Here is a 24,061-nt window from a genome sequence, read left to right on the forward strand (position 1 = left end):
TTCTACTACATCAGCAAAATAACGTGGCCAGGTCAAAACAAATGGTCTTACCTCACTATAATTTATTTTATTTTGTCTCGCCAACATAATTTCAGGTGTATCAGGCATCATGTGGATTTGGGTCTTGTCATTGTCCCAGGCTTCTGTGTATAAGCGCTGTGAAGGATAAAAAGGTTAATGAATTAGAACAACAACGTTTGCTGTAAACAGAGGTTTCCAATTTAGAGATCATGACAAAGTTGAAAGCCAGCCTTCTGACTATCTGGGCTGTCTGCTGTATATCAACATTCTTCAATCTCTTTGATGTTACAAGATATTTATTGTCACTAAATATAAGTGTAGATTAAGATATGAAAAGAAAATGTGTGTGTGTTTCGTTACAAGATCACCTCCACTCCAATTAAATTAAAAGCAAGTATTTTCCAAGCATGTATACATGTCCATATGTACTGAGGCTGTATCAACAAATTCTTCCCATGATTCTGTCTGTTTGTCTGTTTGTTAACTGCAAATGTACCTGGATATGCCACCTCTAGATTTCTTTTTGATAAATGTTATGAAGATTTGCACCTGACTTGTTTGTTCTATACTTACTAAGTACCCAACGAGAAAGAAACCTTGATACCAAACATGTATAACTATTATAGATTTAAAACAATTTAAACACCAAACAGCTGTCCTACTCCTAACTCTATTTCACAAGAAATGTCAAAGCAGAAATTCCCACATATATTTGGGGAATCCTAATAGAGAACTCAATCAAATCACCATACACAGGATGGCAACTAGATAAAACAACCAAACAAAAGAACTTAATTAGTAATAGATATTCTCAAGGACATACAGCCCTGTTTTATTTTCCCCCATATTGGGGGCTCACCTTGCTCATAGTGATGGCGTTGTTCTTGGCCAGCAGCTGTTCCAGGGAATCAGTCACACTGGTAAACTTCAGCTTGTCTGGACACTGGCGGTAGGTGTTGTCACTCAATATTTCTGCAGCTCTCTTGCACCTGACCACATCCACAGACCCAATGGGGACCCAGCCAATGCCTCTCAGCCACTGGAGATCTGATTTATAAATGTTCTGATGAGATCAAACACAAAAGCAAGGATTACTGAAGCTGTTAGGACTCTTGATTTCAAAAATGAATGAAAAGGACTGGAAAAAGTGGATAGCCAAACTTCATGTTGATGTCTTTTAAAATATGAAGCCCAATTGGATATAGTTCATGGTATTATGTTCTCTCTAAAAGAAAAGTAAGGCACAGTAAATTAAGGGTGGAGAGGAAAAAACGTTATTTTTTTTCTGAGGGCTTTACCTAATCCTAGGCCATTATCTGCATATTACTATGTATTATCATCATGAGCATGGTCAACAGTGGTGTTTAATGGGTCTCAGTACTCACGTCGCTCTGGAGGTCGTAGGCCTGCCGAGCGTGCATGACATCATTCTGGTCGGGCAGGCACGTCCACTGGTGCAGGTAGTTCTTGTAATCCATGTCACTGACCAAGGTCTGGCACTTCTTGGCCTGCACCATCCCCAGCATGTCCACTGGGCTGCTGAACTTGGTCTTCCACTTCTCAAAGTCCTTCTTGTACTCCCTGTCACTCTGCATCTTGGCCACATGCATGGACCACATCATCTTAGGGTCATCCTTCACGTCCCGGGCTCCAACGTGATGGCCAAGCTGCTTGCGGTAACCATCTTTGTATTTGTACTGAAATAACAGTAGTCATTTAAAAAATAAAAATGAAAGAAAAGGGCTAAAAGTCTTATTAATATAAAACTTTATTATTTTAAAATTGGTAATTCTTGCAGAGAAATAAATCTTCTGAATATCAACTTATCTCCTCATCCTAAACTCTGATGAGACTTCACAGCAATACTCTAATGGGGAGCAGGCCAAACTACATAGTTCTATGGTTTGCAGACATTAAGTCTCTGGAAATAAAGGCAGCAGCACTTTTCAGAAAATCAATCGGAGTTGTAAACTGCCGTTTTTAAAAATCTTTTTGGGCCAGTGAAATCATTAACCCAGAAGTTTTACACATGATTTTGAGAACAACTCCTGAGTTCAGAGGAAACTTTTCACTCCCCTGCCCACCCCGCCTCTCCCAAATCTGGCTCTGCTAACTTTCACAGGACGCCTGAAATAGACTGGCTTGTGTTTCCATCCTGTATACCGGCTCTACTGGACACCAAATTTGGGTGAGGTTTGTTGGGATTCCTTGTGGAGAAAAAACGGATTATATAACTACAAGAAAGTGTTTTGTTGGTGGCAATGGTAAGAGCTGGCTCTGGATTAGCTTCTCTCCACTTCAGGCAACAAAATTACACAAATCCTAGCATATATTTACTGAAGTCTGAATTCTCTACCAAAGGAACTTCTTTCGGAGACAGTGGAAAGAGAAATCAGGCTATTTTGTTGGTTTTGGTTGTTATAAAAATTTTTTTTTCTTTTTTCATTTAAAAAGAACTCAACACTGCAAAGTAAAGGAGCTGTTACCATGGAGGATTACTGGACTGAATGTCAATATTATGACATAGTATGAGTGTGTTTCATGTTTGGTAATTGCAATCATTGTTGCTTTTGTTGTGGTCATCCATGTACAATGCTTGGTGTCAGTCTATTTATCTCTTGTAAAAATAAAATACAGTGTGTGTGTGTGTGGAAAAAAAATAAAAAATAAAAAGAACTCAAAGGAAGCACTTAAGGCAATTTTTCAAAGAAAGGGTTGGCAAGAATCCAGAGCAGGTTTGGGGAAGGGTGAATTTTCCTGAACCTGGCTGTACCAGATCTTTTTCTTATGTTGAACCAATACACGTACCCAAGCTTTTTCCCCAACTCTTCTGTCATTTTCTTATTTCTATGTGCTCAAAATATGCAGATGAATGACTTATAATTATAGATATAAACAAATGTAGATTCAAATTCCATTTTTTACTGAAGTTTAGGATACCCCCTCTGCATATGGGACCTGAATATTAAAATCTTCTGGAGTTAAATTATTAAAGCTCTTTTCAAATGAAAAACATTTCATTTAAAGCACAGTAAATGTGCTTTAACTGGCACCAGGATGTATCTTGCTGTTGTAATACTGATTCTGCCCCACCCCCATCCAGCCATGTACATATGTGGAGTGTTGGTACTCACATCACTGACGATGTCCCTGGAGGCCTTGGCTGCCACGATCGGGATGGCATCGCTTCGCAAGTCATAGCCTTTCTTCTTTGCTTCTTCATTGGCGAGTTTATACAGAGTCTATAGAAGGAAAGTCAGAGTTAAGCAAAGTTTTGATAGCAACAATTTGGAGTCTAACAGGTGACATATCACAAAATTTAAAAAAGGATAGGCTCCAGAAACAATCTAACTTTCTAGCAATATTGGAAAGTAAATAAATTATATTTTACCAAAAAAAACTATGTAGCATTAGAAACAAATGAAATATATCAATGAGCATTAACATAGATTGATAGAGTAATCTATTATTTATATCATTATAGATTAATATATATATAATATGTAGATTATATGATACATTATGCATATCAACATAATATAATGTTAATGTTAATATAATCTAGTAATATAGATTGATAGGCAAAGCATCAATCTATACGTATTTCTAAATGAAAAAATTGCAGAACAATGTGTTAATATTATTCATTGTATATAAATATATATTTATATACTTTTACCTAGTTCTTTATTACTTAAACATTTTTGAAAATCATGTAATATCTTATGATTTTTAAAAAAACAAATGAGAAAAAAATTAAAGTACAATTTAAAACATAGTTAACTTGACTATAATCACAACTTTATGATTCTAATTTTTGGCTGGATCATATTAGTAAAACATGCACCTATAAAACTGCATTTTACTTTAAAAAAAATAGTAATCAGTATTGTTAATGGAGAGCACTTTTTCCCCATGCCTGAGGTTCTCTTTCTATAAAAGGAGCTCGATTATTTCATCTCTGCCCCTTTACTCTCTTTACCCTGGAGAGGTGCAGTGATTTCCTGATGTATCTAATTGGTAGGGATGGGATAGCAGGGCATGTCCAGCTCAGCTCTGACCTCCTTCCTCTAGGAACATGCCCAGTGCCCTCCTCTGCTTCTCTGTGCGAAGCAGGACTCACCCCTGAGGGAGGTAGAGCTGACTGTCCTGCTCCAGTGTGGCCTGTGCCTGGATGGGGAACCTAATTCTGGGGTTCACTTAGCAGGTTTGTTGGGCTCTCATACAAATGTGTCCTTGAACCTAACTTTAGTAGTAAGAGATGTGAGATTTTGACTTCTAGTTCCACTCCTTTGTTTTACTTCTCAATTTTATTCAGGATCCAGGTGGGAAAGAGGTGCATATTATTAGAGGTCCCCTTGGTAGGGGTGCCAGATTTAGCAAATAAAAAGATAGCATGCCCAGCTGAACTTGAATTTCAGATAAATAACAAATAATGTTTTCATATAAATAATAAGCTAGTATTATATCTGGTTATCCTACGCCTTGGAAATGCCAAAAATACTCCTCAGTTCCACTGACCCACACTGGTAAAGACCATAAATGGAAAAGATAATGTGACTTCAGTTTGCCCCTGGAATCCTATAGCATATGATATTCAACCCACAGATGAAAGGTTGGATGGGCTGAGTGCTCATATCACAGAGCTGCACGTACCATGATAGCTGAGGTCCCAGAATATCCACAAAAGTGTAGAAAACAAACAATAACAACAAAAATAACAACAAAACAAGCGTGGTCCCCCAGGATTTTGCCCCTACCTCACTGTAGTTGAGCTTGTTCTGCCTCGCCAACATGATCTCCGGGGTATCAGGCATTATATGAATTTGAGTCTTGTCTTTGTCCCAGGCCTCTGTGTATAAGTGCTATCAAAGAATATGTTGATAGAAAACCATTTGAAAAAAAAAAGAAAACCATTTGAAATAGGAATTACAAAAAGCCAATTAAAGCAGGAATGTTATTGATCTAATTAGGAAAAATAAACCACACTAGGATATAAAGTATTCAGCTGGAGGTTTAAGTCTTAACGATAGTTATCAGGGTTACAACTGGGGATAATAGAAATTACTTAGAGGATTTCAAGTACGTCATTTAGGAGGTAAACGTGACCCCACACCTGCATGGATAATTTTAACTCCACTAGTCATTAAAGTCTAAAAACCTCTTTTGGCATCTTGGAGAAGCTTGAGGCAGCTGGGGCTCACCTTGTTCATGTTGATGGCATTGTTCTTGGCCAGCACCTGTTCCAGAGAATCAGCCACACTGGTAAACTTCAGCTTGTCTGGACACTGGCGGTAGATGTTGTCACTCAGTATCTCTGCAGCTCTCTTGCACCTGACCACATCCACAGACCCAATGGGGACCCAGCCAATGCCTCTCAGCCACTGGAGATCAGACTTGTAAACATTCTGTGAGGAGGAAAAAGGCAGAAACTCTTCAGTAAGACTGAAAGATTTAGGGTCAAGGTGCAAATAGAATCGATAGTAAAGTACAATTCTGGTTGTTGCTCTTGTTGGTTTCATAGAAAACTGGCTCACTGTATTAGGCAGACTAACAGAGGAAGTATGTTCAAAAACGACCCAAAAATGTAACAAAAAAATGATAGAATATTTCAGGTTGTTAGGACAGGAGGAATCCAAATGAATATCTTCTGTCAGCCAGTTCAGTGGATGTTCACCGTTCGTGTCCACAGGAAAAGAATGCCAACCCAAAGTGAGAGAAACCACACATATGTCGACCTACAGGCTGTCAGTAAATAAATATTAGGTCCAGTCAAATGAAACACTCTGCAGCCATTAAAAGCCACATTTTAAAGAGTATCAATGATTGGTAGAAATGTCATTAATGTAACGAAGTTAAAATAACGAAAAAATAGCACATAAAACAATCTGTATATAAATTACATGAGCAGGAGTGGGCTTTTTCAGTGGTTGGATTATGTTGGATTCTTATTGCTTTCTGTGTATTTTTTCTTATATTTCAAAATATCTGTAAAGCTCTTGGTTTAACAACAAAAAAGAGAGGTTAAAATGTAATAATGACATAGAACCTCTGAAGCCCTGAGGCAGACCTTTGACTACTTCAACACTGTCCAAGATTCAGGGCAATAAATGACCATCTTATTGGTCCAGAACCCGTCTCTTCCCCACCAAATTCTCAGGATGGGAAGCACAGACTCCTTTCCAGAATTGTCTTTCCATATCTTTATTTAACACTTTAAGTCATTTTTTCTGCTAAAGACTTTTGTGTACTTATTAGGTATTCATAACTACTTCCCAACGGTGGAATTGGACCTTTGCCCAGATCATTTGAAGGATTTTACCTGTAACGGCAACTAAGTAGAGCATACAGACAGCTATTTTACTGTCTAGACTAAAAGCCTATTGGAATTGCCTTATGCTGACTAGTTATTGCCCCTTAAATAACAACAGCAAGAATGAAAACAATAACATTTTACACTTCTGGAGTGCTTCTTAACTTTTGAATGCTTCCCACATTATTAAGACTGTGTCACCGTGAGAAGGAGGTGATCTCAAAAAGGCACTTGACAAATAGACAGAGGCAAGCAGTCTGTCAATGCTGTCACTCTATGGGTGACATTAACCGTTTTTAACAACCTTTCATATGCAGGCAAAGCCTTTCTTTGCAAAACACAGGGTTCTGCATGTTGTGGAAAGCTACAGAACAGATGTGGGAGTTTCCACAGGTAGGCTATACAATTTCTAGGAACAGCCATTTAATGTATAATTATGGTTAATTCATGTTATTCTCCAAAGTCCTCTAATGCTTAATAATTCCTTCAAACATCTATAAAATATGTGCTGCAGGAAATGTGCTTGTCACACCCAGATTTGAGATGGTGCCTCTGTTTCTAATAGGTACCGGTTCTGTCATTACCACATGACCTCTCCACAAAGACAGCTGTGCTGAGAGGACAAAGGGTCAATGAAATGACCCAACAGCTTCCAGACACAGCGACTTCTTTTATTTCATAAGAGTAACGATTAGTGTTGTAGCAGTATTCTGCTAATGATAACCTCATCTGTTTTGCAAGGAAGCTAAAAACAAATTTCAGAGTAATTTTTAAAAATAGAAATGTGTTATTTCTTTCCCCCTTAAAAGAATAAAATAAAACGTCTTCCTGTGTTGGACCTTGAATTCTAACATTGCTTAATTCCAGTCTTATTTTTATAAGACCAAGTCCAGTTGGTAAACTTCACTTCCTTATAAAGCCTAGTAAGGTATCCACAATAAAGCAATAAAACTATACTCTGATTCAAATCTCATTCAATGGACAAGAAATTCTAGCTTGAGTAGGCCAATGGGTTGTTTACAGAGGATAACGTTCATATGGTTCAAGTTATGTCTGCACACAGCCCTGTTACGGACGCCATACTCACGTCGCTCTGTAGGTCGTAGGCCTGCCGAGCGTGCATGACGTCAGTCTGGTCGGGCAGGCACGTCCACTGGTGCAGGTAGTTCTTGTAGTCCATGTCACTGACCAAGGTCTGGCACTTCTTGGCCTGCACCATCCCCAGCATGTCCACTGGGCTGCTGAACTTGGTCTTCCACTTCTCAAAGTCCTTCTTGTACTCCCTGTCACTCTGGATCTTGGCCACATGCATGGACCACATCATCTTAGGGTCATCCTTCACATCCCGGGCTCCAACGTGATGGCCAAGCTGCTTGCGGTAACCATCTTTGTATTTGTACTGAGATGAAAATGCACAAATCAGATTTTTATTATAAGCCTGTAGAGGTCACAAGCCTGTACAAAATCATCTTGCTTATATCACTGTTGTACGTTGACTTTTGCTAATAAGCACTAACTCAAGGCAATATCCTTCCTTTCCCCTAGAAGCTTATAGAGGTAATAAAATAGATGGAATTCATATAATTGTAGTGTATGCCCCAAATCACCTATGGCCTGGGTAACAAGGAATAGTTCCGGGGGCAGCAAATGCACACAGTGAGAGGCCATGTGGACCAAGGGACTTGGAGAAATGGGTTAGGCACTAAAAGTACGTCAGAAAAGAGATGCACTTGGTGACAAGATGTGTTTAATAAGTAGTAAAATGAGTGTCTGGTTCCTATGGGGATGAAGTCACGGTCAAGGACTACTTGCAGTAGCAACAGAAGAGAATTTCCTGTTTCATAATGGATTCAGGCATTCAGTGGTGGTGGCAAATTTTGGCATCATTTGGAAACTGGTTATACTAGGGAAGCTGTCCTAGCAGCCCAGTTGCTTAGAGCATGCTCCTAATAAAGTCATGGGTTCTCATCTCTCATGGACCAACAGTGTTGTTATTCCATGTCCAAAGACGTTGTCCTGGAATCCGAGCCAATTATCCAAAATACATGCTTCTAGTCTCAAGATAACTGAGTGAGAAAGTATAAACGAGTCAGCAGAGGCAATATAGTACAGTGGGAAGGAATGAGGTTGCCTGGAGTTTCAACTGCATCACCTATGAAGAGTTTGATTTTAGACAAGTTGCTTAAGCAACCCATAAAACAGGATCATCACAATCTTACATCCTAGGGTAATTATGAAAAATAAGTGGCATAATGCATATAACATTCTTAGCACAGATTTCTCAACACTTCTTGGTTATTATTATTTGTTATATATTATTATTGGCAGAAATCCATTTGTAGGAAAGGTCCAACATACGTAAACTAAAGTGAGTCACTAATATGATCTTCCAAAATAAAGGGCAGCGTATTACCCTATTCCCAAATAGTGGGTCTTGATTTTTAGAGCACTGGTCTGTTCCTCAAGAATTCCCTGAGGTACCAGGAAAGGATGATGGTTTTATTCTGGGAGTTACAAGCCACAAGCCAGGAGCTAGTGCTAAGGGTGCACGTTTGGGCTAGTCTGGCACTGATCAACTGCCTTCTTTCCATGATCTTACAAGGGTGAATTGTAATGGCAAGTGTCATATGCAATTTTGAATATTGTATATTAAAATGCTATATAAAGCTAGGCCCTGATTCTCACTGGGAGAACTTAAGTTTATGAGTCACACTTTCTATAAGCACTATGACAATTTTTATATAAGCATCTCCAATCCTGCAGCTACACTCTAACAAATCCACATGAATGGATCTTTCTCTATTCCTGGTGGATCAGCTTTCACTGAAGATACTGTGACTTAGTGGTTATAAAACTTTTTTGTAAACATCAAATTTTTCATTTCCCTCAAAGCTAGGTTTTTCAAAAACCTACACAAATACATCAGGATATATTTCCAAAGGGCCAGGAAAGTTCTTTTAGAAGATTTAGTTCAGTGAAAACGTCACTTCAGACTGACCACATACTAGGAGTAAAACTGACAACTCACATCACTGATAATGTCCCTGGAGGCCTTGGCTGCCACGATCGGGATGGCATCACTTCGCAAGTCGTAGCCTTTCTTCTTTGCTTCTTCGTTGGCGAGTTTATACCGACTCTAAATTTGGGCAAAAAAAAAATCAGTTACATGTTGACATTCACATCCAAAAACGACAGAGGACTAAAATAATTCACCAAGTTCTACACGGGTAGGTGCCTGTAATAATCTCACTTTTGAGAGTTCTAAGCTTTCTGCGGTTTTGGCTGAAGTTGAGACTTAAACAGGATACCTATATGGAATATGGCACCTTTGTTTTTTTATTTTAAAACTTACGTTACATTAGCCATATACAGACATTATTCATGGTTTTAAAACTTTTAGTTATAACGATGAATCAGTTTTGGAAAGAAGTGGAAAAATTAAGCTGAAACTCATGGGTGGCAAAATGTGGGCAGGAGGGAAACTCATTTGATCCTCATTTATTCTGCACCGACTCTGTGCCATGACTGTGCTTGGTACTTGGGAAACAAAGATGAATATGAGGCCTCTCCCATCTTCAAGGTTTCTGGGAGAACTGATGGAAAGACTGATAACCTGAGGAACAAGCTGCCAAAAAGTCAGACCATGAAAAGTGCTTTAACCATATTATTAAGAACGAGCTCCACGGGACTTCCCTGGTGACGCAGGGGTGGACAAGACTCCGCGGTCCCAATGCAGGGGGCCTGGGTTTGATTCCTGGTCAGGGAACTAGATCCCACATGCATGGCGCAACTAAGAGTTTGCATGCCACAGCTGGGGAGCCTGCATGCTGCAACTAAGAAGCCGGAGAGCTGCAACTAAGGAGCCCTGGGGCCGCAGCTGGGGAGCCTGACTGCCGCAACTAAGGAGCCCACGAGCCACGGCTGGGGAGCCTACCTGTCACAACTAACACCCCATGCAACCAAATAAATACATAAATAATATTAAAAAAAAAAAGATTGAGTGTTTAAAAAAGAAAGAACGAGCTCTAGGAAGGAGCAATTTATTCTGAATTGAAAATCAGGAAGTTTCCTCAGAGGGCATGACCTTGGCATTGGACCCTGAGTGATAAATATGGTTTCAATAGACTGAGATGGTGGTCAAGGGCAGAGGAACTTCCATGAATCAAAGTACGGGGGAGTGAATGTGCAGTGGCATCAAGCGGGGGGCATGGGGGGCGTGCAGTACCCGGGGAAGTGGCAGGACAGGACTGAAAAGAATTGGGAGTCGGGCTATGAAGGCCTGGTGCTAAGATAACTTTGTCCTTAATCCTATAGGAAAAGGGAAACCAACAACAATCTTTGAGGAAGAGTGACATCATCAAATTTGCATTGTATCTTCCTATCCTAAATGAGAAAGAAACACAATAGAATTGAACTAAGCTGATAGAGAAAAGTCAGAGAAAGCAGGCCAGGCAGGTTAGGCAATCAGTTCAGGCATTCTTCCTGGGCCTCTTCAAACCAAGGGCAACATACAACATCTCTGAGCTTTTGCAGCAAAGACAGAGTTGACAGTTCCAGAAAGGCTGAGTGGCTAGTTACAGGGACCCTTTGTCCCTTAAAATATCTGCTCATACAGCACACGCTTTCCTGTAACACTATGGGACCTATAGTGCAGGTTTAGCTGAAAATTCACTTATTTTTGATTTGAGAGTGGGACTTGACAATTTTAGTTTGGGGTGACAATTAAGAGCTAGTTATATAAGCTTTAAAATTATAGTTTGCACCCCTGAAAAATAAAATGACTTAAGGTGGTGGCTAATCAATTTAAATTCTCTCAGTTATATTCTGCAGAAGAGTAACACGCTATTGATTTATGCTGTCAAAGAAACAATATTTTCCTTGCTGGTAGCACAAAGCTGGAAGAAATAACTAATACATCATCGGACAGAATCTTAGATTCACAAAAATCTCCACAGGCTTAAACCAATAGGCTCATTCTAAGAAAAAAATGCAGAGAGATAAATGTCAATCTTTGAACTGAGATTTAAGTTGCCAAATGTATAAATACAAGGTAGAGGAAACCTAGTTTAAGCCCACGTAAGTTGTCTTAGGGTTTTGGTTGACCCCAACTCCCACGCACACCAGCGGTGACATAGCCCCAAGGAGCCCCGAGGCACAGAGTGCAGAAATGGAGGGTAAATGTCCAGAAGAGGAAATGCAATGTCGACTGTACTCTACACTAGTCATTCCTCACTCACAGGATTTTGTTTGGTTCTGAGAGTCACATTCTAGCAGAGATGTCATGTGAGGAATGCCCAGGAGCTTGGGATGTTTGGATTAGAAAGAGAACCTGGGGTGAAGTGGCAGCTGAGGCACACAGCGCTTATGGAGTCGGCACAGTTTGGTTCCGCATGGTCTTAGAGGATTATGTGGGTCTACAGAGAGAAACCATTGACCCAATACATGAGAAGCATCTTCTAAAGGAACTTTCCAGAACAAATAGGTTGATTTATGAGATAAGCACCTCGTCACTGAGAACACTTAAGCAAAGGCAGGATGACGACTTATTGGGCGGGGACTCCTGCACTAGAGGAGACTGACCTCTCAGCCTAAACATCTGTGCTTCTGATATGGGGGCACACGGCTCTATGCTCACAGAAAGTGAATAGGAAATGGGCTTGCTAATATATTTATATATTGACAAATCCTCTCTGTCTCTGTCTGTCTGTCTCTTGGTGTTATTTGATTGTACTGTGATTTTAATCCTTGACTTAAAGCTTGTACATTAAAAATCTTAAATTTTGACCCTAAAGTACAATTTAGGAAAAATAAGTCATATGTGGAAAATACATTTAGCACAGCTATGTATTTAGCATAAGGAGGAGATAAACGTATTTTGGTCTATTGCTAATTTCTTAAATTAATAAAGGAGGAAGGTCTAATTAATCTTCTGGTTACTGCTTAAATCATTCATTCTTATAATGTGCACTTCCGAAATGATAATATGTGTTACTTGAAGACTGATGTTTAGGTAAGCGAGAAATGAAAGAGTTGGTATTCACACGGAGCAAGAAAAGACATTCTTTACAAAGTTGTCATTTAGTATTACATCACCATGGAATGGATTAATTGAAATATGAAACGCCATGCAAATGTCATAGAATTAGCATCTGCTCCCACCTCACTGTAGTTGATTTTGTTAATTCTCGCCTGCGTAATTTCTGGTGTGTCTGCTGTGATGTGGACCTGGGTCTTGTCTTTGTCCCAGGCTTCTGTATATAAACGCTAGCAAGGAGAACATAAAATGTCATCAGGAAAAAACTTCAGTGTATTGTTAATCGAAACTTCAAGGCCACAAGAACTTTATAAAGAGAAATAACAAAAGGTTACGTATTTTATACACATTATGTATTTTACACGTATCTTCAAGTAAAGTAACCAGTTCATAGTAGAACAGATATGTATGAGTGCCTTCTGATACTCTGAATTGTATGTTAACAAAAGGAAATTTAGAATATCTTTTATGCAGAGATGATTTTCCATAAAAATGTACCGTTTTATCAAAACCATGAAATAACTACTGAAGTAAATGTTAAAATATAAATGACATCGACATTGGGTAGACAGATATGGATACATATAGAGAGATAGACAGACAGATATCTTTTGTTGCTCACTGCTCTATTTCTTTCTTCTCCTGATCATGCTTCTTTTCCTTTGGTTTAGCTTTAGGAGTCCTACCTTGGTTCTCTGAACTCGGAAGGCTCACCTTGTTCATAGTGATGGCGTTGTTCTTGGCCAACACTTGTTCCGGAGAATCAGTCACACTGGTAAACCTGAATTGGTCTGGAGGTTGGCGATAGATTTTATCACTCAAAATTTCAGTTGCCCTTTTGCATTTTTCCACATCCAAAGAGCCAATGGGAACCCAGCCGATGCCTCTCAGCCACTGGAGATCTGACTTGTACATATTCTGTTGATACAAATATAGCCAATAAATATTTATCTCTGGCTTGGGAAAACATTTTCATTAAAAGGATATGAAATTAGGTAAGAACACTCTTGAAAACATAGTTTGGTGGACAGGCAGGGTATCAGACAATATTCCTTTTCGGTCTGGAGGGTTTGACATTTAACACTCACAGGAAAAGAAGAAATGTTATGCCCCACTTGCAGGGGCTGGTGAGTTTGGTGCCACTTATCCAAGGGGTGTTAATTCACTGATTTCCCACCTTTGCATGTCACTATGATCCTCAGTACTCACATCGCTCTGGAGGTCGTAGGCCCGCCGAGCGTGCATGACGTCAGTCTCGTCGGGCAGGCACGTCCACTGGTGCAGGTAGTTCTTGTAGTCTATGTCACTGACCAAGGTTTGGCACTTCTTGGCCAGCACTACCCCCAGCATGTCCACTGGGCTGCTGAACTTGGTCTTCCACTTCTCAAAGTCCTTCTTGTACTCCCTGTCACTCTGGATCTTGGCCACATGCATGGACCACATCATCTTGGGGTCGTCATGTATCGCTCGGGCACCAATGTGATGGCCAAGCTGCTTACGATAATCTTCTTTGTATTTGAACTAGAAGAAGAAAAGTACTGATTGTCACCTAGTATAACTTGTAGTATAAAATGATTAGTAGGCTCAGATTTTCCTATTCATTAAAAACATGTTTCCTCCTGAATATATAAATAATAATATGTGTGACTGCATCTTGTAAACCATTTAGAAAATAAAGCTTGTATATGTATACAAAAAAGAAAATGGGGCCCTGTGCCCGGCCAGACCCCGCGTCACCCTGCGTTCAGCCAGCGTGCGCCCTCATGTGTTCGGCCTCCGCAGGGCCCTGGGTGCTGCTCCAGAGGGGGGTGGCAGTCAGCATGTCACCACTGGGTGGCCTTGTGCATGCACCGTCGGGCCCGGGGAGCACGGGTTAAAGATGAAGGAACTAAGACACAGAAAAGTGAACTCATATATTCAGAAGCTCTCTGTTTGAAGATTACACAAGCTATGTTGTCACCAGATTGCAAATAAACTTATTTTAAAAATAAATGAGGGGAGACCTTCAAGATGGCGGAAGAGAAAGATGTGGAGATCACCTTCCTCCCCACAAATACATCAGAAATGCATCTACATGTGCAACAACTCCTACAGAACACCTTCTGAACGCTGGCAGAAGACCTCAGACTTCCCCAAAGGCAAGAAACTCCCCACGTACTTGGGTAGGGCAAAAGAAAAAAGAAAAAACAGAGACAAAAGAATAGGGACGGGACCTGCACCTCTGGGAGGGAGCTGTGAAGGAGGAAAAGTTTCCACAAACCAGGAAGCCCCTTCACTGGTGGAGACGGGGGGTGGGAGGGGGGAAGCTCTGGAGCCACGGAGGAGAGCACAGCAACAGGGGTGCAGAGGACAAAGCGGAGAGATTCCCACACAGAGGATCGGTGCTGACCGGCACTCACCAGCCTGAGAGGCTTGTCTCTCACCCGCTGGGATGGGGGGTGCTGGGAGCTGAGGCTCGGGCTTCGGAGGTCAGATCTCAGGGAGAGGACTGGGGTTGGCTGCATGAACACAGCCTGAAGGGGGCTAGTGCACTACAGCTAGCTGGGAGGGAGTCTGGGAAAAAGTCTGGACCTGCCTAAGAGGCAAGAGACCATTGTTTCAGGGTGCGCGAGGTGAGGGATTCAGAGCACCACCTAAACGAGCTCCAAAGACAGGCATGAGCCGTGGCTATCAGCACGGACACCAGAAATGGGCATGAAATGCTAAGGCTGCTGCTGCAGCCACCAAGAACCCTGTGTGCAAGCACAGGTCACTATCCACACGTCCCCTCCTGGGAGCCTTTGCAGCCCGCCACTGCCAGGGTCCCGTGATGCAGGGACAACTTGCCCAGGAGAACACATGGCCTGCATCAGACTGTTGCCACGTCACACTGGCCTCTGCCGCTGCAGGCTCACCCTGCATTCTGTACCCCTCCCTTTCCCCGGCTTGAGTGAGCCAGAGCTGCCCGATCAGCTGCTACTTTAACCCCGTCCTGTCTGAGCAAAGAACAGACACCCTCAGGCAACCTACACACAGAGGCAGGGCCAAATCCAAAGCTGAACCCCAGGAGCTGTGCTAACAAAGAAGAGAAAGGAAAATCTCTGCCAGCAGCCTCAGGAGCAGCAGATTAAATCTCCACAATTAACTTGATGTAACCTGCATCTGTGGAATACCTGAATAGACAAAGAATCATCCCAAAATTGAGGCGGTGGACTTTGGGAGCAACGATATATATATATATTTTCCTTTTTCTCTTTTTGTGAGTGTGTATGTGTATGCTTCTTTGTGTGATTTTGTCTGTATAGCTGTTTTTACCATTTGTCCTATGGTTCTATCCGTTTTCTTTTTTTTTTTTTTTTTTTGGTTATTTATTTATTTATTTTAGTATAGTTTTTAGTGCTTGTTATAATTGGTGGATTTGTTTTTTGGTTTGGTTGCTCTCTTTTTTCTTTCTTTTTTTAAATTACTTTTTAATTTTCTAATTTTTAATAACTATTTTTTATTTTAATAACTTTCTTCTCTTTTCTTTCTTTCTTTCTTTTTTTGGTCCCTTTTCTTCTGAGCCGTGTGGCTGACAGGGCCTTGGTGCTCTGGCCAGGTGTCAGGCCTGTGCCTCTGAGGTGGGAAAGGCGAGTTCAGGACACTGGTCCACCAAAGACCTCCCGACTCCAGGTAATATCAAGTGGCAAAAGCTCTCCCAGAGATCTCCATGTCAACGCTAAGACCCAGCTCCACTCAATGACCAGCAAGCTACAATGCTGGACACCCTATGCCAAACAACTAGCAAGACAGGAACACAACCCCACCCATTAGCAGAGAGGCTGCCTAAAATCATAATAAAGTCACAGACACCCCAAAACACACCACCAGACACAGCCCTGCCCACCAGAAAGACAAGATCCAGCCTCAGCCACCAGAACACAGGCACTAGTCCCCTCCACCAGGAAGCCTACACAACCCACTGAACCAACCTCAGCCACTGGGGGCAGACACCAAAAACAACAGGAACTACGAACCTGCAGCCTGCGAAAAGGAGACCCCAAACACAGTAAGTTAAGCAAAATGAGAAGACAGAGAAACACACAGAAGATAAAGGAGCAAGGCAAAAACCCAGCAGACCAAACAAATGAAGAGGAAATAGGCAGTGTACCTGAAAAACAATTCAGAGTAATGATAGGAAAGATGATCCAAAATCTTGGAAATAGAATGGAGAAAATACAAGAAATTTTTAACAAGGACCTAGAAGAACTACAGAGCAAACAAATAATGATGAATAACACAATAAATGAAATTAAAAATTCTCTAGAAGGAATCCATAGCAGAATAACTGACGCAGAAGAACAGATAAGTGACCTGGAAGATAAAAGAGTGGAAATAACTACCACAGAGCAGAATAAAGAAAAAAGAATGAAAAGAATTGAGGACAGTCTCAGAGACCTCTGGGACAACATTAAACGCACCAACATTCGAATTATAGGGTCCCAGAAGAAAGAGACTGAGAAAATATTTGAAGAGATTATAGTTGAAAACTTCCCTAATATGGGAAAGGAAATAGTTAATCAAGTCCAGGAAGCGCAGAGAGTCCCATACAGGATAAATCCAAGGAGAAACGTGCCAAGACACATATTAATCAAACTATCAAAAATTAAATACAAAGAAAAAATATTAAAAGCAGCAATGGAAAAGCAACAAATAACATACAAGGGAATCCCCATGAAGTTAACAGCTGATCTGCCCGCAGAAACTCTGCAAGCCAGAAGGGAGTGGCAGGACATATTTAAAGTGATGAAAGGGAAAAAAGTACAACCAAGATTACTCTACCCAGCAAGGATCTCATTCAGGTTTGACGGAGAAATTAAAACCTTTACAGACAAGCAAAAGCTAAGAGAATTCAGCACCACCAAACCAGCTTTACAACAAATGCTAAAGGAACTTCTCTAGGTAGGAAACACAAGAGACGGAAAAGACCTAGAATAACAAACCCAAAATAACTAAGAAAATGGTAATAGGAACATACATATTGATAATTACCTTAGATGTAAATGGATTAAATACTCCAACCAAAAGACATAGACTGGCTGAATGGATACAAAAATAAGACCCATATATATGCTGTCTACAAGAGACCCACTTCAGACCTAAGGACACATACAGACTGAAAGTGAGGGGATGGAAAAAGATATTCCATGCAAATGGAAATCTAAAGAAAGCTGCAGTAGCAATTCTCATATCAGACAAAATAGATTTTAAAATAAAGACTATTACAAGAGACAAAGAAGGACACTACATAATGATCAAGGGATCAATCCAAGAAGAAGATATTAACAATTGTAAATATTTATGCACACAATATAGGAGCACCTCAACACATAAGGCAAATGCTAACAGCCATAAATGGGGAAATTGACAGTAACACAATCATAGTAGGGGACTTTAACACCCCACTTTCACCAATGGACAGATCTTCCAAAATGAAAATAAATAAGGAAACACAAGCTTTAAATGACACATTAAACAAGATGGACTTAATTGATATTTATAGGACATCCCATCCAAAAACAACAGAATACACTTTCTTCTCAAGTGCTCATGGAACATTCTCCAGGATAGATCATATCTTGGGTCACAAATCAAGCCATGGTAAATTAAAGAAAATTGAAATCATATCAAGTATCTCTTCCAACCACAACACTATGAGACTAGATATCAATTATAGGAAAAATTCTGTAAAAAATACAAACACATGGAGGCTAAACAATACAGTTCTTAATAACTAAGAGATCACTGAAGAAATCAAAGAGGAAATCAAAAAATACCTACAAATAAATGACAATGAAAATAAGATGACCCAAAACCTATGGGGTGCAGCAAAAGCAGTTCTAAGAGGGAATTTTATAGCAATACAATCCTACCTCAGGAAACAAGAAACATCTCAAATAAACAACCTAACCTTACACCTAAAGCAATTAGAGAAAGAAGAACAAAAAAAACCCCAAAGTTAGCAGAAGGAAAGAAATCATAAAGATCAGATCACAATTAAAGGAAAAAGAAATGAAGGAAATGAGCAAAGATCAACAAAACTAAAAGCTGGTTCTTTGAGAAGATAAACAAAATTGAAAAACCATTAGCCAGACTCATCAAGAAAAAAAAGGGAGAAGACTCAAATCAACAGAATTAGAAATGAAAAAGGAGAAGTAACAACTGACACTGCAGAAATACAAAGGATCATGAGAGACTACTACAAGCAACTATATACCAATAAAATGGACAACCTGGAAGAAATGGACAAATTCTTAGAAAAGCACAACCTTCCAAGACTGAACCAGGAAGAAATAGAAAATATAAACAGACCAATCACAAGCACTGAAATTGAGACTGTGATTAAAGATCTTCCAACAAACAAAAGTCCAGGACCAGATGGCTTCACTGGCAAATTTTATCAAACATTTACAGAGGAGCTAACACCTATCCTTCTCAAACTCTTCCAAAATATAGCAGAGGGAGGAACACTCCCAAACTCATTCTATGAGGCCACCAACACCCTGATACCAAAACCAGAAAAAGATATCACAAAAAAAGAAAACTACAGGCCAATTTCACTGATGAACATAGATGCAAAATTCCTCCACAAAATACTAGCGAAGAGAATCCAACAGCACATTAAAAGTCTCATACACCATGATCAAGTGGGGTTTATCCCAGGAATGCAAGCATTCTTCAATATACACAAATCAACGTGATACACCATATTAACAAACTGAAGGATAAAAACCATATGATCATCTCAATGGATGCAGGAAAAGCTTTTGACAAAATTCAACACCAATTTATGATAAAAACCCTCCAGAAAGTTGGCAAACAGGGAACTCACCTCAACATAATAAAGGCCATATATGACAAACCCACTGCCAACATCATTCTCAATGGTGAAAAACTGAAATCATTTCCACTAAGATCAGGAACAAAACAAGGTTGCCCACTCTCACCACTATTATTCCACATAGTTTTGGAAGTTTTAGCCACAGCAATCAGAGAAGAAAAGGAAATAAAAGGAATGCAAATCGGAAAAGAAGAAGTAAAGCTTTCACTGTTTGCAGATGACATGATACTATACATAGAGAATCCTAAAGACGCTACCAGAAAACTCCTAGAGCTAATCAATGAATTTGGTAAAGTAGCAGGATACAAAATTAACGCACAGAAATCTCGTGCATTCCTATACATTAATGTTGAAAAATCTGAAAGAGAAATTAAGAAAACACTCCCATTTACCATTGCAACAAAAAGAATAAAATACCTAGGAATAAACCTACCTAAGGAAACAAAAGACCTGTATGCAGAAAACTATAAGACACTGATGAAAGAAATTAAACATGATACAAACAGATGGAGAGATATACCATGTTCTTGGATTAGAAGAATCAACATCGTGAAAATGATTATACTACCCAAAGCAATCTACACATTCAATGCAATCCCTATCAAACTACCAATGGCATTTTTCACAGAACTGGAACAAAACGTTTCACAATTTTTGTGGAAACACAAAAGACCTAGAATAGCCAAAGCAATCGTGAGAAAGAAAAACGGTGCTGGAGGAATCAGGCTCCTGGACTTCAGAGTATACCACAAAGCTACAGTAATTAAGACAGTATGGTACTGGCACAAAAACAGAAATATAGATCAATGGAACAGGATAGAAAGCCCAGAGATAAACCCGCGCACATATGGTTACCTTACTTTTGATAAAGGAGGCAAGAATATACAATGCAGAAAAAAGACAGCCTCTTCAATAAGTGGTGCTGGGAAAACTGGACAGTTACATGGAAAAGAATGAAATTAGAACACTCCCTAACACCATACACAAAAATAAATTCAAAATGGATTAAAGACCTAAATGTAAGGCCAAACACTATAAAACTCTTAGAGGAAAACATAGGCAGAACACTCTATGACATAAATCACAGCAAGATCCTTTTTGACCCACCTCTTAGAGAAATGGAAATAAAAACAAAAATAAACAAATGGGACCTAATGAAACTTAAAAGCTTTGGCATAGCAAAGGAAACGATAAACAAGACGGAAAGACAACCCTCAGAATGGGAGAAAATATTTGCAAATGAAGCAACTGACAAAGGATTAATCTCCAAAATTTACAAGCAGCTCATGAAGCTCAATATCAAAAAAACAAACAACCCAATCCAAAAATGGGCAGAAGACCTAAAAAGACATTTCTCCAAAGAAGATATGCAGATTGCCAACAAACACATGAAAGGATGCTCAACATCACTAATCATTAGAGAAATGCAAATCAAAACTACAATGAGGTATCACCTCACACCAGTCAGAATGGCCATCATCAAAAAAATCTACAAACAATAAATGTGGAGAAGGTGTGGAAAAAAGGGAACCCTCTTGCACTGTTGGTAAGAATGTAAATTGATACAGCCACTATGGAGAATAGTATGGACGTTCCTTAAAAAACTAAAAATAGAACTACCATACGACCCAGCAATCAGACTATTGGGCATATATCCTGAGAAAACCATAATTTAAAAAGAGTCACGTACCACAATGTTCATTGCAGCTCTATTTATAATAGCCAGGACATGGAAGCAACCTAAGTGTCCATCAACAGATGAATGGATAAAGAAGATGTGGCACATATATACAATGGAATATTACTCAGCCATAGAAAGAAATGAAATTGAGTTATTTGTAGTGAGGTGGATGGACCTAGAGTCTGTCATACAGAGTGAACTAAGTCAGAAAGAGAAAAACAAATACCATATGCTAACACATATATTTGGAATCTAAAAAAAAAAAAAAGTGGTTATGAAGAACCTAGGGGCAGGACAGGAATAAAGACGCAGACGTAGAAAATGGACTTGAGGACACAGGGAGGGGAAGGGTAAGCTGGGACGAAGTGAGAGAGTAGCATTGACATATTTACACTAACAAATGTAAAACAGATAGCTAGTGGGAAGCAGCCGCATAGCCCAGGGAGATCAGGTCAGTGCTTTGTGACCACCTAGAGGGGTGGGATAGGTAGGTTGGAAGGGAGACGCAAGAGGGAGGAGATATTGCGATATATGTATATGTATAGCTGATTCACTTCGTTATAAAGCAGAAAGAAAAACACCATTGTAAAGCAATTATACTCCAATAAAGATGTTAGAAAAGTAAATAAATAAATAAAAAGCAAAAAAAAAAGGAAATAAAAACTAAGACATTATTCTGCCATTCAGTGATAACTGCTGATGGAAACGGCTTTTTGTATGTGTGTGCAAGAAAGAGAGAGAGAGAGAGAATAAAATTAGGAGTCATACTGTATATGGGTTGGGGCCTGCTCATTTCAGTTATTATATAAACATTTTCCTGTGTCATTATATATTCCCTACAAACATGAATTTTAATGACAGCAGGTATTCCATTATATTGGTATATATTAATACTTTTAACCATTCTGTGATCGTTGAACATTTATTTTTAAAGTATGACAGTTACTTCCCATATTTTGGATATAAAGGGAAAATATGCTTTTGACTTCACAGACAAAAGAAATAGAAGGACAAACATTTCTAGAAATGTGAGCAAACCCATATTTTGAAGTAAGTAAATATCTGCAGCCAATCCCAGGATGCAGAGGTAAACACATGGTGAGCGTGGATGGTTGGACTTTAAACAGAATAATGTGTCCCATTCCTTCAGCCCTTGTAGGTTCATTGGTTTACAGGGAATGAACGGGCTGGGTTTGGAAGGGATCCTATGATGAGCTCAATTGTATATAAGTACACATCATGTGGAAAAGCCAAAAGGCTGCCTGAGCTATAGTCAAGTAGCCAGTGCTTTTGTTCAGCAGGGCATAGACAGTATTTTGAAATGGATGTTGCTGTGGACTCAGTCATAGCTAGAAGTTAACCTTTATATTGAGAGTTTTATTACCATTATTTTAAACTATTTACTTACAAAAAACTGTTAGCTAGAAGCTTAACTTCATAGCTTACTTGCTCTACTACATATCTTTGAGAGAGAAAGAAATCTTTGAGCCAAAGCTGAGCAAAGAACTCTACAGGTGCACTTACTTCACTTGCAATGTCTCTGGAGGCCTTGGCCACCCTGATGGGAATGGCATCTATCCGCATATCATAGCCTTTCTTCTTGGCTTCTTCTAGGCCAAGTTTGTAGAGTTTCTGAAATGGACATAAATCATCGTAAGTTTGATCTATAAAGTGCAGTGCAAGAAAAAATATATCATGCACCATGAATACATTGCTTACCTCACTGTAATTTATTTTGTTTTGCTTAGCGAGTAAAACTTCAGGGGTGTCTGGCATAATGTGGACAGTGGTTTTATCTTTATCCCAAGCTTCTGTATAGAGATGCTGAAAGAAACAAAAAAAGGATGTGACAAGTACAGGCCAGTGATGAATCTGGTTCTTAATGAGAGTAAAGAGACTCTGCTCTGTGCGTCAGTACTTGTGACACCTTTACCTCTAGGTGTCTCATATCAGTAAGAAGCACAACACTTACTTAAAAACCACTTTAATACCAAGCAAAATAATTGAATGTGATTTTTCTTTTATCAAGACAGATTTCAGTGTTTACATACACACGTACAAAAATTGATACCCCGCTCAAGTAAAAAAAGGACTTACGTGGTTCATGGTAATAGCGTTGTTTTTTGCCAAAACCATTGGGATGGAGTCCATAAGGCTGGAAAACGTGAATTTATCTGGGTGCTGACGGTAAACATGGTCACTCAAAATCTGGGTAGCTCTCTTGTTCCTCTCATCCTCAAGAGAGCCACTAGGTAACCAGCCAATGCCTCTGAGCCACTGAAGGTCGGCCTTGTACAAATTCTGAAATTGTAAGTAATAAACCACTAAACATAAGCATAATGATATGCCTTAAAGAAATAAAAAATTGAACTATAATACATTATATTATATTACATATATATTTCAATGCTTGGATTCTTGAGAAATTTAAACATTTTGCTATGTCTTGTGAATCCACAAAATATTCAGATTAGAAACCTATTTTGAAAAACATTTTAAACAGAACATAGAGAACGACCCAACCCTACTAGATCAATAATCTAGAGGTTTCCATCAAAGCAATCGGTGCTTTGCTGGTTCTTTCTTTTTGGAGATAATGATGCTCTCAGATGTCTGTGTGACTGGATAGAGAGTTGGCATTAGTCCAGGGAGGTAGAACTCAGTTGTGTAAACTCAACTTCCCTCACCTTGGGGGAACTTTGATACTTAGGAAAGCAGACATGGTGTTTTGTTGGCCAAAGGAAAATCTTATACTCACGTCGCTCTGGAGGTCGTAGGCCTGCCGAGCGTGCATGACGTCAGTCTGGTCGGGCAGGCACGTCCACTGGTGCAGGTAGTTCTTGTAGTCCATGTCACTGACCAAGGTCTGGCACTTCTTGGCCTGCACCATCCCCAGCATGTCCACTGGGCTGCTGAACTTGGTCTTCCACTTCTCAAAGTCCTTCTTGTACTCCCTGTCACTCTGGATCTTGGCCACATGCATGGACCACATCATCTTAGGGTCATCCTTCACGTCCCGGGCTCCAACGTGATGGCCAAGCTGCTTGCGGTAACCATCTTTGTATTTGTACTGAGATGAAAATGCACAAATCAGATTTTTATTATAAGCCTGTAGAGGTCACAAGCCTGTACAAAATCATCTTGCTTATATCA

At 39.7% G+C, this 24,061-nt stretch overlaps 1 protein-coding gene across 1 annotated transcript in view; it reads right to left on the reverse strand.

The window, feature by feature from the left end:
• The window catches only part of NEB (nebulin), a 215,649-nt gene that overhangs the window by 107,378 nt on the left and 84,210 nt on the right, over window positions 1-24,061 (reverse strand). Inside the window, 15 exon segments of the mRNA XM_036858909.1 lie at window positions 52-156; window positions 881-1,084; window positions 1,407-1,718; window positions 3,156-3,263; window positions 4,782-4,886; window positions 5,226-5,429; window positions 7,422-7,733; window positions 9,363-9,470; window positions 12,494-12,598; window positions 13,083-13,286; window positions 13,578-13,889; window positions 22,433-22,540; window positions 22,628-22,732; window positions 23,006-23,209; window positions 23,667-23,978. Of these exon segments, the coding sequence (XP_036714804.1) occupies window positions 52-156; window positions 881-1,084; window positions 1,407-1,718; window positions 3,156-3,263; window positions 4,782-4,886; window positions 5,226-5,429; window positions 7,422-7,733; window positions 9,363-9,470; window positions 12,494-12,598; window positions 13,083-13,286; window positions 13,578-13,889; window positions 22,433-22,540; window positions 22,628-22,732; window positions 23,006-23,209; window positions 23,667-23,978 (2,808 nt within the window).

The sequence above is a fragment of the Balaenoptera musculus genome, chromosome 7 (genome assembly GCF_009873245.2).
Source record: "Balaenoptera musculus isolate JJ_BM4_2016_0621 chromosome 7, mBalMus1.pri.v3, whole genome shotgun sequence".
Lineage (NCBI taxonomy): Eukaryota > Metazoa > Chordata > Mammalia > Artiodactyla > Balaenopteridae > Balaenoptera > Balaenoptera musculus.